This window comes from Schistocerca serialis, chromosome 2, assembly GCF_023864345.2.
Source record: "Schistocerca serialis cubense isolate TAMUIC-IGC-003099 chromosome 2, iqSchSeri2.2, whole genome shotgun sequence".
In the NCBI taxonomy this organism is placed as follows: Eukaryota; Metazoa; Arthropoda; class Insecta; order Orthoptera; family Acrididae; genus Schistocerca; species Schistocerca serialis.
Window position 1 is genome coordinate 982401153 of NC_064639.1, and position 14934 is coordinate 982416086.

A 14934-nucleotide genomic window follows, 5' to 3' on the forward strand; every position below is an offset into this window, starting at 1 on the left:
GTGTGTGTGAATATGTGTACTTCAGTTAGAAACAGAGCTAGTACCGAAAAGCTAGTGTGAATCCTGTTTTCTGTTGTAGTTTCTGTGCTCCACATATTGATGATCTGCTTTAGGTGAGTGGTTGCCTTTCCCTTATTTTATGTACTCATCTGAGAGGTGACCGTTTATGATGTCCAATAGATGATGTGGTCATAATTTGTTATAACATGAGCTACTGAACTGCTTTAAGTGCTAACTATTCTAGTGACTACTAGTCCAAGTAGATCTTACCACATAGGATAGAATACAATCTGTGAAACAGTTGCTTTCTTGACAGTCATGTAAAGTGTTAATGTTCAGATTTGCAAGTACGATGAGATTTACACTTTTACAACCTGACAGTTTACTGAAAACTCCATAAGCGACTTCATGAAAACATCAAAATTTCTAGAGGGGAATCTATATATTCTTATAACAAAGAAAGGAACAGTGTGAAATACGAATCTGAGAATTGCAATTTTGAACTATTTATAACGAAACTTGTACACCCAAAGCACTCTTTCTGTGATCGTTATGAACTTATTTCAAGTAAAAGTACATGTACAAGTGCTGTACTATGTATTTATTTACTCACAGTGACACGATTTGCATAATTTGAACTTATGCAAGCCATATGCCAACTGGAAAGGAAATTATGAAATTACTTTTTCTCACATAAATCGCAACACCACCACCTTTAATGTGTGTTCTGCAGTAAGATGATGTTACGGTATAGCCTTCTGATTTAAATGATTAATGTTATCTACTGATTTCTGGTGTTCTGTAACAACATCCTGTGATAAATGATTCAGAGGCATCCATTTTGCTTCCTAAGCCTTAATACGTTATAATACAAAAATTATAAATTTCCTGTGCTTACTCGTATCATGACCATGGAGACTGGCTTCACAATTTGGTCCTATAGAACTACGGTGTAAATAAATAAATAAATAAATAAAACTAAAAAGTATTAAACCTGCTGTGTATAATGGTGTTTCTAGCAAAATATTAAAATTTTGTGCTGACTTATTAAGACTCCCCTCCAGCTACCTTCAAAATCAGACAATGACTCTGGGCATATTTGCTGACACACTTAAAATACTCAGTAGTAACACCCATCTACAACACTAGAAATAATAAAACCAACTCTAATTACAAATTTATATCATGCAAAAGTGTTTGGGAAATTGTCCTATGACATAATACTGCCTCATTTAACAGAGCAGAACTTGTTATTCACCTCTCAGTTGAGCTTTTGTAAACAATCCTCTGCAGAAAAAGCTATACACTACTTCACATGTGAAGTGCTAGTAGAGCTATACAAGAAAAAATTATTCAGTTGGTATATTCTGTGACATTTATAAAGCCTTTGATTGTGTGGATCACAAATTTCTACTTACAAACTAAATTATTATGGCATTAATGGCATCCTTCTTGTATGGATGGGATCCTACCTCCGTAAAAAAAAAAAAAAAAAAAAAGCAGGGAGTCTCATTAACAGACTATCTCAGGCACAAAAATAACATGAGAATGACATGACATGTGGAGTGCTGCAGGGATTAGCACTGGACCCACTCATGTTTCTAACCTACATAAATGATCTTGCTGATTACACAAGCATACTAATTGAGGGTTCAAATTTGTTCCAAGCAGACACAGCTAAGATAACAACTGAACAGACCTACAAGTGATTCAAAGTTGACTGTTTAAGTCTTAAACTCACAAAGAATCATGTTATGCAATTGCAAACAGGCAATAGTGATCCATTAGCACCAGAAGTAGATATCAATTGTCCTTCACAGAATGAAGCACAGTGTGTAAAATCCCTTGGGTTACAGCTGGATAACAAATTAAAATGGATTCAACACATAGGTTAATTAATCAAGAAGCTCAGTTCAGTGCATTATACCCTTACAACATCATCATCATCATACAGGACAAGGCAGCTAACATTGACACCTCAGAATATCCCACATCACGAGACAGTGCCATTGGCACAAGAGACAAGCTGGTTAATGTGATTTTGTGCTCTCAGCACTCTCCAGTGGCAGCTGTTTGCTTTATATGGCTTGCCAACTACACAGTCTGTTCATGAAAATGTGTAGAATTCCTACGACAGCTCTATTAAAATGTACATTTACTTTCTTGACTGTATCCTAGTCATGTTGTTCTGCCTGTGCTATACATAAATAAAAACTTCAATATACATAAAAACATAATAACACAAAAATCAAAGATGCATGTCCACTACATGTCCAATCAGGAAGGACATTAGCTTATAGAAGTTCACCAAATCGAACAAACTTACTCCTGACTTAGGGTGCGTTTATAACATCATATATTACAGAAATTACTTCTATTAATTTCATAGGAAACAGTCACAACATTTTAGAAAATGCATGGGTGGGAAAAAAAGTTGGGATAAAGTGGGATGTGAACCCCTTTCAATCCACCTCGTTTCTGGATCATGACACCTCAATCAACTACGCTATGCTGAAACTCAGCTGCTATTGGCCTCTTATTTTACTAAAGGCTTTACTTGCTGAAAGGTAATTATAACAAATGTAACAAGAGTGACACCTTTTCATGGATTGTTGTCTTAAAACAGCTTACTCTTATAACATGTGAGCTATAACACAAAAATACTTTAATATGAAAATTCTTTAACCATCAATATGACATTTCCAGTCATTTTATTACAACAAATCGTACCAATACCAATTTGTTCTCAAGCCATTCAATGTGCTGGTGCTCAGAAATAGCATCTATTCATAGGGTCTAACATATAACATAAAACCCACCGAATATAAGCTTCTACTGAAAATGACACATACAGTCTTGCTTTCTGGCTGTGACGTAGGGAGCATTCTTGCTTCCTGTTGGTTCTACTTTTTTATCAAAACATCACAGAACTTATTTTGTCAAACAATGGAAAATTCAGGATGGAATATAACAATATAATGAAAAGGATAGTTGCTACTCACTACATAGTGGAGATGCTGAGTCGCAGAAAGGCACAACAAAAAGACTGTCACACAATTAGCTTTCAGCCAACAAGGCCTTTGTCAAAATTGGACAACACCACTCTTGCAAATGCAACTCAAACACACACGACCACTGTCTCTGGCAGCTGGAGCCAGAACTTATTTTGTGTTTCACGTGAAAAAATGGCTACTCAAAGAGAAATAGCAGAAAGTGACATCAGAAAACTCGCAGAGTGCCACATCTACTGTAACTAACTTATCCCATGTGCCAACGGTTTTAGAAGTATCTCTCATTGTGTTCATTTGCATCTCTTTTGAATTATGAAATTATCTTGTGAGGTAGTGCAACTAAAGTAAAAAAGCTGTTTGTTCAGCAGCAACATGCTATATGAACACTAAAGTACATAACCAAACATCTTGCAGAATACGTACACTCACTTGTCAATACATTTCCTCCTTAATGCTTTGAGTAGCAGTGGTTTCTGCCTCAAACCACAATTTTATTAATTTTGTTTTGACGTATCAGTGTCGTTCGCATGAAACCGCTGATGCTATTGCAAGACAGACATCTAGTGGTACAATGAGGTACCTCTATAAATGTAGTACATTGGAGTGGTCATTTACACATTCAAAGTAACAATTAGTGTAGAGATTGTGCAACATGACTGTAGGAAACTGTCACGTGTACTTTTTTTTAATTTTTGGTGATCATACTGAGTGCCTCAACGACTGTGAAAATAAGTGTATGTAAAGCTACTGCAATGTAAATTTGAGTTCGTAGTACTGCTTTTGTGACTAGTTTCAAAATGAAACCACTGGGATAGTACGTACTATTGATAAAAAAATTTTAAATGTTAGGTCCATTTTTGCTTGTTAAGTAGGACTATAATTTGTTTTAGGCATTATGAGTTCATGTCAGTTTTGAGATGTGGGATTGCATCTATGAAAAATGGGAAATTGCTTTCAAATATATCACACAAAATGATGGGTGGTTGAAAATTTTATAATCCAGTGGTTCCAAAATGAACCTGCCTCTTTCATCAGTTTTTTTCAGAATTTGTTGCTTGCTATGATAATCAACGTTAATTTTGTGAAAAATTTTAAAATCATGTTTTTTCATATTGATGGAATTCAAAGGGTTAATGGTTTATGTTGCTGACAATAAAAACCAGCTTCTGCTTCACTGTGATTTATAAAACCATAATACAAGACACATAATACTTTTCATGCAGACTTTACCTCCTCGATTAAGGTTCAGAATGAAGTTATGTACTCTGGTGGGAAGATATTCAACAAGCTTCCATCTAAAATAAAGGAAGAGAATGGAAACCCTTACCTATTCAACAGAAAAAAAAACCTCATTAACCACCCTTCTACAAATAATCCAAATATTTAGATTCCAGGCTTGAAACATTCTGTTAGATAAATGGTAAGATCAGTGTTCGCCATACTGCTAGAAAATAAGTAACAACATATTATAAATAGGGCTCGGTACCAATATACAAAGAAATATTTCCTTTGGAAAATACAATTTTAGTTGAGTAAATATTAAGATATTAATTAAATAATACCCAATACCTTTGTCTCATGTTAATGTATACCTTGATTCTTTCCATATCCCTGAAGGTTCTCCTTCATGATGGCACATACAGGGATGAATGAGTAAGCTACAGAGACATCATCCAGTTCAAAGGAATCAATTTGAAAATGGCAGCTCAAATGCTTTTAACACCAATGTAGTTACCAGAGCTGTTAATACTAACAGTTTGCTAAATTGCTACACTGTCCAATTGCTCCTTGGAAGTTGCAGTTGTAATTTGCAATTAGCAGAAGAGTCTGCTGAACCCATGAGAGACAAGCAAATAGTGATTTTAGAATGGTTGGCAAATGAAATGCCAGTTTCAAATAAGGACCTCCCTTTATGAGATAGGTGATAGTTGCAGCTGAGTGAAGTGAAAGGAGAGGAGATGTACAGGGGATGTTACAAGAGGGCACTGGCATTAAAATAACCCATTCATGATAGATTCCACATGGGTACAACATAATGCAATACTTCAATGTTAGGTGGACAAGAGAAATTCACTATGTTGGTAGGAAAGCAGGCTGATTCTTATAGATAGTGGCTAGATTTATCAAAAACTAGATTTCTTGTTAGATGATTCAATTGTGATATAATTAATAAGCAAAGCATGGCTCTCATCATTCTTCAATCTTGTCTGGACCCTTTAGCTCCATCTCTATTGGCATTTTCTTCTACAAAGTTTTCAAGCTCACATGTTCATTCCTACATCTAAAACAATTTAAGGCTGCATGAAGTTGTAAAAATGTACAATTCACAGAACCACTGGTCTGTGCTTCAGCAGCAGTAGTTTTGAGAACTGATGGAAGTGATTGAAACATAATACAGCTACTGTGAAATAACAAATCTAACTCAGTTTAAAAACTATCTCAAATACAATTCTTCGGTAGTACCTACTTCTCATCTTTCACCATTGTTTCTGTAACATCTTTTCTCTTGAAGTGGCGCTTATCTCCTTGTGTAACCTTGAGTACTTTCCTCAACCGCCTGATGCGACGAGAACAGTAGCACCTGTGGGTACAGAGAATGAGAATTACTGCAGACATACAGATGAATTACCAGTAAGAGTTATTTACGCACTAATGGCAAAAGACAAAGGCATCTAAAATTAATATTTCTGTTGCCTGTTTTTCCAGAAAATTACATTTCCAACTTTAAAAAAAAAAAAAAAAAAAAAAAAAAAATAATAATAATAATAATAATAATAATAATAATAATAATAATAATTATGAACTCATGGGAAATCAACACACTCCAGCACTTGCCAATAATATCTTTTCACAGGTTTCAACAAAAGGTTGTTTGGCTGTTATTACTAAGAATGTCTTTTGCTTTAGAGTCTGTTCAGCAACTAGCATGTCAATACTTCAGCATCTGTGATGGGTATTCGAATAATATTGGGCACCCAGTCTGCTGCTACTCTCTCTTCCTCGGTGCTCTGTGCATGCATCCTCCCTCATTGAAACAGCAATGGATGTGTTTTCATATGGCATTTGTGTCACCTCGTCTACAATCATCTCTTTCAAAAACAATAATACAACTTACTTTCAGACCATCCCTTGTATATGTGTGGACCTAACAACGTACATGTCATAACTTATTCTAATTTCCCCTGATTTCATCTATAATTTCCATTTGTTCCTTCCTACCAAATGTTTCCATTATTACCTTTCCAGATTTCCATCTTTAATTATCCACTACCTTTTCAACTTTGTGATTTCTTTCATTGTCTGATTTTCCCCCTCCACTAATTGCTTCTTAATTACATTTTCTCTTTTGTTGCTCATATTTGTACCTCTAAATGTTTCTTGTTTTAGTTTGTCCTCCCCTTATATCTAAGAGTGGCTTCCCACAGGGCCACTTTGCAGCGATCCTAAGTGGTTTGCAATCAGCTCTTCCGCTGATCTCTGTGGCGCTGCTATCACACATTAGTGGCATTGCAAAGACACATTAGTGGCACTGCAAGCTCTGCTCACTTTGTGTAAAATACTAAACAATAAGTGGAGGATATTTCATTAAATTTTCAACAAGATTTGGCAGAAACTTCAGTAGAAACTTGCTGCCTTCTGCATAACTTCAACAGGTAAAGAGATGGATCTATGTTTGAGGACACACTTTCTGTTACTGCACTCTCTTCCTGTAAACGCTACGAAATGCAGGAGTAATGTGCAGCTAAGATGTTTGCTTGAACTACAACTTTGCATGAGCTGAATTTGTGAGGTATTTTAGTTACTACAGTACTTTCTATATGACTTATTTGGTGGAAATAAATGTTACTTTTCTTATCAACTTACTTTTTTTCTGTTGTGACTGCGTCAGTGAAATTTGTTTGGAATGTCTCTCTGTTGGACTACCACGCATTCTTCTTTGCAGTCTTTTTGCTGCACTTGTCATGTTTCAGAGTCCATATGGCAGACCACTTTTCAATCTCAATGACAAAATCTTCTGTATTGATGTATCCTCCCACATCCAACACCATTGTCTAGGACAGTGCACAACCAACCACTTCCACTTTCCAGCAGCTACTGTGCTAGGAACGAAGAGTTCCACAACTCGTGTGCTGGCAGTGCTGCGCTTGTGTGTTTGAAATAGTGATGGCGTTGTGATGCAGTCTGAATGCTACGGATACCGTAATCATCCTTGCATAGTTATAAGTGAGCCACCTTTTGCAGGTGCCACTCACGGTAAAGCAGACCGCCAAGACGGCCAGCAGCACAACTGTTCAGTGGCTGTGGCTACATATGAAACCACTCTTATAACTGCAGCATTCACCAGCGGTAGCACTGCTACAAAGCACCACTAAGTGGCTACATCTGACGAGGCCTAAAGTCTTTAAACATCCTCTTGGACATGAGTAACTTATCAGGTTTTCTAAATCTCATTGCCTGCTACATTTTCATTGTCAATTTCTATATCATACTGTCCTAATTATCTTCATTGATTTTTGTTTCAGCATGGTTCCTACAAAATGGTCACTCCAATAACACTTCCTGCTGTGCAGTCACAGGAATAGCTGCTTCAATTAAAGTCGAATGGTGTCTGACATTATCAACAGCTTTCTCAGCGAAGCAATCCTAGACAGTCTTGGCTAGAAGGTGACACTGTACTCAGTGCACCTACACTCATAAACAGAATTATTAGTTTCAAATACTAGGAAGTATGTCTGTTGTACGAGGGCAGTTCAATAAGTAATGCAACACATTTTTTTTCTCGGCCAATTTTGGTTGAAAAAACCGGAAATTTCTTGTGGAATATTTTCAAACATTCCCGCTTCGTCTCGTATAGTTTCATTGACTTCCGACAGGTGGCAGCGCTGTACGGAGCTGTTAAAATGGCGTCTGTAATGGATATGCGTTGCAAACAACGGGCAGTGATCGAGTTTCTTTTGGCGGAAAACCAGAGCATCTCAGATATTCATAGGCGCTTGCAGAATGTCTACGGTGATCTGGCAGTGGACAAAAGCACGGTGAGTCGTTGGGCAAAGTGTGTGTCATCATCGCCGCAAGGTCAAGCAAGACTGTCTGATCTCCCGCGTGCGGGCCGGCCGTGCACAGCTGTGACTCCTGCAATGGCGGAGCGTGCGAACAACTCAGTGCTCAACTTGACATATCTGTTGGTAGTGCTGTCACAATTGTTCACCAGTTGGGATATTCAAAGGTTTGTTCCCGCTGGGTCCCTCGTTGTCTAACCGAACATCATAAAGAGCAAAGGAGAACCATCTGTGCGGAATTGCTTGCTCGTCATGTGGCTGAGGGTGACAATTTATTGTCAAAGATTGTTACAGGCGATGAAACATGGGTTCATCACTTCGAACCTGAAACAAAACGGCAATCAATGGAGTGGCGCCACACCCACTCCCCTACCAAGAAAAAGTTTAAAGCCATACCCTCAGCCGGTAAAGTCATGGTTACAGTCCTCTGGGACGCTGAAGGGGTTATTCTGTTCGATGTCCTTCCCCATGGTCAAACGATCAACTCTGAAGTGTATTGTGCTACTCTTCAGAAATTGAAGAAACGACTTCAGCGTGTTCGTAGGCACAAAAATCTGAACGAACTTCTCCTTCTTCATGACAACGCAAGACCTCACACAAGTCTTCGCACCCGAGAGGAGCTCACAAAAATTCAGTGGACTGTTCTTCCTCATGCACCCTACAGCCCCGATCTCGCACCGTCGGATTTCCATATGTTTGACCCAATGAAGGACGCAATCCGTGGGAGGCACTACGCGGATGATGAAGAAGTTATTGATGCAATACGACGTTGGCTCCGACATCGACCAGTGGAATGGTACCGTGCAGGCATACAGACCCTCATTTCAAGGTGGCGTAAGGCCGTAGCATTGAATGGAGATTACGTTGAAAAACAGTGTTGTGTAGCTAAAAGATTGGGGAATAACCTGGTGTATTTCAATGCTGAATAAAATAACCCCTGTTTCAGAAAAAAAAAAGTTGCATTACTTATTGAACTGCCCTCGTACATAATCACAATCATATGACAACATTAACTTGGAAACAAGATGGCTACAACAATGTCAGCGCACAATACAAAGCTACCATTGGTAGTGAACAGAAACATGTGATATCAGCCCGAAGTTACACAGTCTTCCGACTTCAGTTAAAACAGCTATTCCGACCAGTCACCAGACTGAGGGTCTTCTAAGGATGAACAATTTATACTTCACCCTTCAATTCTTTTATTTTCCACAAAACCATTTCCCATTCTTCCTTGCCAGATAATGGTACCTCCGATTCTGAAAGCTGGTACTTCTGTTGTATTTTGCTAGGGTAAGTCATTTCTATTTTTACTGACTGTGTTGAATTACATTCATAGGTTGCCTATCACTCACAGACAATGTAAGTGTCTGTGCCCATCCTCTACTGACTCAATCACTCAAAAACTCTCATTTCTTTTTACTAAATTTTGTTCTCTCATTAAGAACCATTTTCTCTGATTTATCAACCACCTTCTCAAAATGTGAATTATATTAGGCCAAAAAAGCCAATTTGGTACATTTTATGCTCTATATGTATACAGTCGTTTGCAAATTACTTGAGACAAGTTCGCATTTTTAAGGGGAACTGAAGCTGTTTAGCTGTAACCACTTTCATCCATCCAATTATTGGGCTCTTGGCGGATTATTGTTGCCTTGGCTATGAACAACTGTAGGTCCCCTTCAGTTTAGTTGAGTGCATGTACATGTAGCAACAGTGTGTATTGTTATCTGTGTGTTCTCAACAAGAAAACTTTGTGTTTCCATTAAAATGACCACATTCACCTAAGAAGCAGACAAAAAATAGTTGCTCTTCATGAACAAACATCTATGACTATAAGAGACACTGCCTCTGTTGTTGGTCTAGGAAAGTCTAGTGTTTCAAGACTTACTGGGACATATAGTGAGACTGTTTCATTGTCTCCATAACGAAAAGGCAGATTTGGATGAAAACAAAAAATCACCCCAAGAACTCACAAAACTCTACTTAGAAACAGAAGATTTCATCCTCATAAGACAAGTAAGGACCTTCAGAGAGATTTATTGGCTACTTGGATTGAAACTGACCCTTCAGCAGTATGTGCAGATCTCTCGATTGTAGGTGGAAGGCACAAAAGCCAAAAGAAGCAGCTGTTAACCCCTGCCATGAAGGAAAACTGTTTGGCATTGGCTGAAATATCTACACCTTGTACTTCCACTGATTGGAAATGTGTAATCGTCAGTGATGAGCCACATTTTATTGCTCAAGAATACAGAGCAAGGGTTGTCAGGTGAAGCACCCATGAGGCACAAGATCTGATCATCTTGAACAGACTCTAAAATACACTCACAAAAAATGTTTTGGGGTTTCTTCACTGCAAGTGGCCCTGAGGCACTAGTTACAGTTCACGGCACGATGAATTCAAGCAAATACATGAAAATCCTTTGGCACAGGATTGTACCATTCCTACAGATCTTTGCAGATGGTCAATGAAAATTTCAACATGATCTGGCCCAGTGTCATACTCCTAAAGCAGTCAAGACGTTCATGGAAGAAAACATTAATGTGCTTCAGTGGCCTCGTAAATCACCCGACTTAAATACCACTGAGAATTTGGGGATTATTGTCAAAACGTGTCTTGGTAAAGTGGACTGATCAATAAAGAACACACATTAGTACATGTGGTAAAAGTGTGGTTTCATGGCGATGAACATCTACGAAACATTTGCTCTAACCTGATCGAATCTATGCCACAATGTGTTCAGAAGCTCATTAAAGCAAAAGGAGGACGTATTAGTTATTAATATTCACTAATCTACTAAATATATTATACATATAGTAATAGAGTTAGTCAGTTAGTTTCATGTTCCATGGATCATTTTGCATGACAGATTGTAATGATGTGGAACGAGTCACTTACATTCACATGTACATAGTTCAAGTTTATCATCGTGTCCTAATTAATTTGTGTACTACTGTGTGATATTTCGCCCTACTTGCTTCCAAAGGTACTGAGATAAACAATGGACAATTCATTTCAGAATAAAAACAGTTTTGGTTGCGAAATTAGTTAATAGCAATGACACACTTCACCCTCTTGGGGCATCATCAGATTGTGTAAAAGTACCTGGATATAAAACTCATATGTCCAAAAGCCATATAAAATGGAAAATAGATGCAGCAGTAACTAGATATGTAATCCAACTGTTGGAAAAACTGTAAATTGCAAGGTGGACCTCCAACACACCAGCTGACTCTGCCACAGTAGTACAAAATAGGGACATGTTTACAAGTAAATGCGGTAGTACAGTAGTATTTGTGTGCAGCTCATACTGAGTTTATTTTGTAAGCGTTGCCCTATTTTGTACTGCTACGGCAGAGTCAGCTGGAGTTTTCAAGGCCCTCCTTGCATTTTATATGTTTTTATGAAGGATGGAGTACATATTCAGTTACTGTTGCATCTATTTTCCATTTTATATGGCTTTATGATGGATTTGTTTCATATCTAGCTACTTTCACACAATCTGATGACACCCCAAAAGGGAGAATCATGTCAATGATATTAAATGATTTCACAACCAAACCCTTTTTATCCTGAAATAATTTGAGACTGGTTGCTGTAGCACCCTGCCACAACTGAATGGAACAATTTTTAGTGATCAGTTCAACTTTTACCGTTTCCACTCCTTCAGTTTTCTCCCAGTATTCTGCGATTTTGCGCAAACCTCTGGAAATGAAATCCTTTCTTGGAGACACACTTCCTATAATTCTCCGTCTTCATGTTATTTCTGTAGTTAGGTTTATTTATATCACTCATAACTACTACAGTCTTAAAGAGCCTAAGCCCAATTACCAATATAAATTCTTCTATAAATGAGCTACTGATGAAAAAGTACAGGTTTTTCACAGTAGTAACCATATCAATAATTACTCCTGTACTACGTGATTGACTTACAATCTATTTTGTCTTATGTGGTCCTCACATGCTCCACATTACACTATTGTGTCAATTGGTACTTGCCAATGTGGAACTCATATGTACTGTGAGTGAGATGCTTGCCTTGCAAAACACAAGAACAAATTATGCAGAATGGGTGAAACAAGTCCGAGAAGCTTTCTGTGAGCATTTCAGTGGATTAGAGGTTTTTCATTGCAGCATTTGTTAGTCAAGAACAACAAATGGTTCAAATGACTCTGAGCACTATGGGACTTAACATCTGAGGTCATCAGTCCCCTAGAACTTAGAACTACTTAAGGGGATCACGCTGTGGTTCAGGTTGAAAAAAATCGATTTTCAGTTTTCCTCAAATTTCAATAGATTAAGGTTCTAATTAAGTACTCTGAAAAGGATTTTTCTGAAAAAAAAAAAAAAAAAAAAAAAAAAAAAAAAAAAAAAAAAATTTTAGCATTTAAAGAGCATTTTCCTACCATGTGTGTTTATGTGCCGCACCCACTTTTCTGCATATATTTTAGATCTTTATATCCCCTACATTGCACGTTAGGGACTTTTTTTTTTTTTACTCCTGAGTGTGTTGGCTATCCTTATAATGTAACGGTCAGTATTCTTTTGTTTCTGCTGTTTGTAAACAACATGCTTTCAAACATGTGGTTAGTTTTGTTAAAGTGTGATATGCGAGTAGTTGTTATAGAAAACTTGCAGGTATGCTATGAGCAGTCCTCTACTGATGATAAGCCATGCCATGGATTGGTTCCATCAGGAGAAAATTTGTGGTGCAAATACAATAGGGCTCAAGCAACTGGAGAATCTTATTCTCACCAGCATTCTCTTCCTGCTGCTGTTATTACAGCAATTAAACCTATTTTCAGAGACTTGGCTCATCCTGACATTGTAAGGAAATGTCTGCATGGGCAGACACAGAACCCAAATGAATGTTTCAACAGCATAATTTGGAACCATAATCCTAAAACTGTATTTGTAGGCATGTATACAATGAAACTAGGAGTTCATGATGCTGTTATTACATTCAGTTGTGGTAACATTGGTAAGTATTGGGTACTGAAAAAGCTGGGAATTAATCCTGTTGAAAATATGATCACTGGGCTGCAACATTGTGATAAAATGAGGATAGCCGATGCAAACAGGTATACATTTAAATGGCCTAGAAAGCAAGACAAACATCCAGGAAGGCGAAAAAGGAGCTAGAAGACCTGCTAGAGGCCAAAGAAGGGCCAACACATGCAGCAGGACCGTTTTAATTAACTGTAAGTAACAAATTTCAAAAGTTTTCCTTTAAAGTCAATTTCCCGCAAACTAAAATTTTCAGTACATATGCCCCATTATATCAGAAACTATCACAGAAAAATGAATGAAATTTTCAGAGACCCTGCATAACACAAAAAGCCACCTCTGGTACTACATTCATTAATATTCCTCCATTAGGAATTTCACAAAAAAATATTTTCTGCAGAAAACACTTAATATTTTTTGTTAATAAATTAAAAAAAGTATTTCTTAAAAACTATAAAATGGATAAAGTAGATTTTAGTACAGTTGACTCTATTAGCATCATGTAACATACAGTAAAAATATTAAGGTCCTGCATCAAATAGTTTTTTTCGGAAATGAGTCAAATACTTGCCTAAATTAACATGGGTTAGACGGGCAGGGTGTGGTCCCCTTAAACCTAACTAACCTAAGGACATCACACCTATCCATGCTTGAGGCAGGATTCAAACCTGCGACCATAGCAGTTGCGCAGTTCTGGACTGAAGCGCCTAGAACCGCTCAGCCACCGCGGCTGGCAAAGAACAACATCTAATTACAAATCTATAACAAGAAAATTGCATAATTTGTCTTGTAAATGTGCTGTTCTAAGTATTTCTCTACAGTAAGTTTTGTTGCAAATGAAAGAAAGCAATTTTGGTGAGTGAAACCTTCCACGAAGTTACATGTGTACTGAGACAACTTCTGCACAAAAATTAGTATGTATGATCACTGGGCATCTGATATGATCTTATTTATCAATCCTGAGAACTGTTACAAGAAAAATAAACATTACTGCTTACTATCATGACACTGTGATCTTCAGTTTCCTCTGTTATTGTGGACAACAATGTATATGACATATCCTGATCCATCATCAATTTCATTTATTTTATGTTACACATGGTGCTAAGATATACATCTTCCAGCCCATTTTCTGATCTTTTGGCATTTATCATTTTCAGTTATTCAAAATAATTAATTTGGAGCTAGTTGAATTTCTCTTGGTCTCAGCAGGAACTGACTTGTACTGTGCAATACTACTCTTACATAGCACAATATACTGTGCAATATAATGAATGAACATCAATGTGTTTAAAGCTGTGCAGTCTTCAATAGACTATGCAGTCTGTCAATACCAAAAGTTGTCACAGTTCATAAACAGTGTCTTGTAAGTTTTCAGTCAGCATAATTGTTTTACTGCAGAGACACAGTGCTGAAATAGATAGAAAACAGCACATGTACATAATAAATTCCAAGGAAGGGGCCCCCATGCACTGAAATAATCGCAGAAGGCCTCTCAGTCGTTTTTGCTCCTCCTGCTTATATTCAACCAACAAGCAACTCAATCACTGTTGCACAAGACTGATCACTGACATGTTCCCAAGAAGGCAATGTTCTAATTTGCATGTCAGGGCATAAATATTGCACAATAATATAATGCTGATCTTGGCATTGCACTTTCGCATTATACTGACACAATATTGAGAATGAGGAAGTGAAAGGTAAATGGATACAACACTTACCTATATCTTTGATAATCACCATGACGTAAACCATGTTGCTGCTGAGAATCTTTGATGATTTTCAGTACTGTGTTGAGTTAAGATTTTTACTAACAATTTCAGATAAAAATTGTAGTTGAACAATTCTACATATT

General features: G+C 37.3%; 1 protein-coding gene across 1 annotated transcript in view; it reads right to left on the reverse strand.

Moving 5' to 3' along the window:
• Window positions 1-14934, reverse strand: part of LOC126458399 (signal recognition particle subunit SRP68) — a 77795-nt gene that overhangs the window by 54870 nt on the left and 7991 nt on the right. The window contains exons 2-3 of the mRNA XM_050095410.1: window positions 14801-14867; window positions 5479-5592 (exon numbers count right to left, since the gene is read on the reverse strand). Coding sequence (XP_049951367.1) covers window positions 5479-5592; window positions 14801-14867 — 181 coding nt within the window. The remainder of the gene's footprint in view (window positions 1-5478; window positions 5593-14800; window positions 14868-14934) is intronic.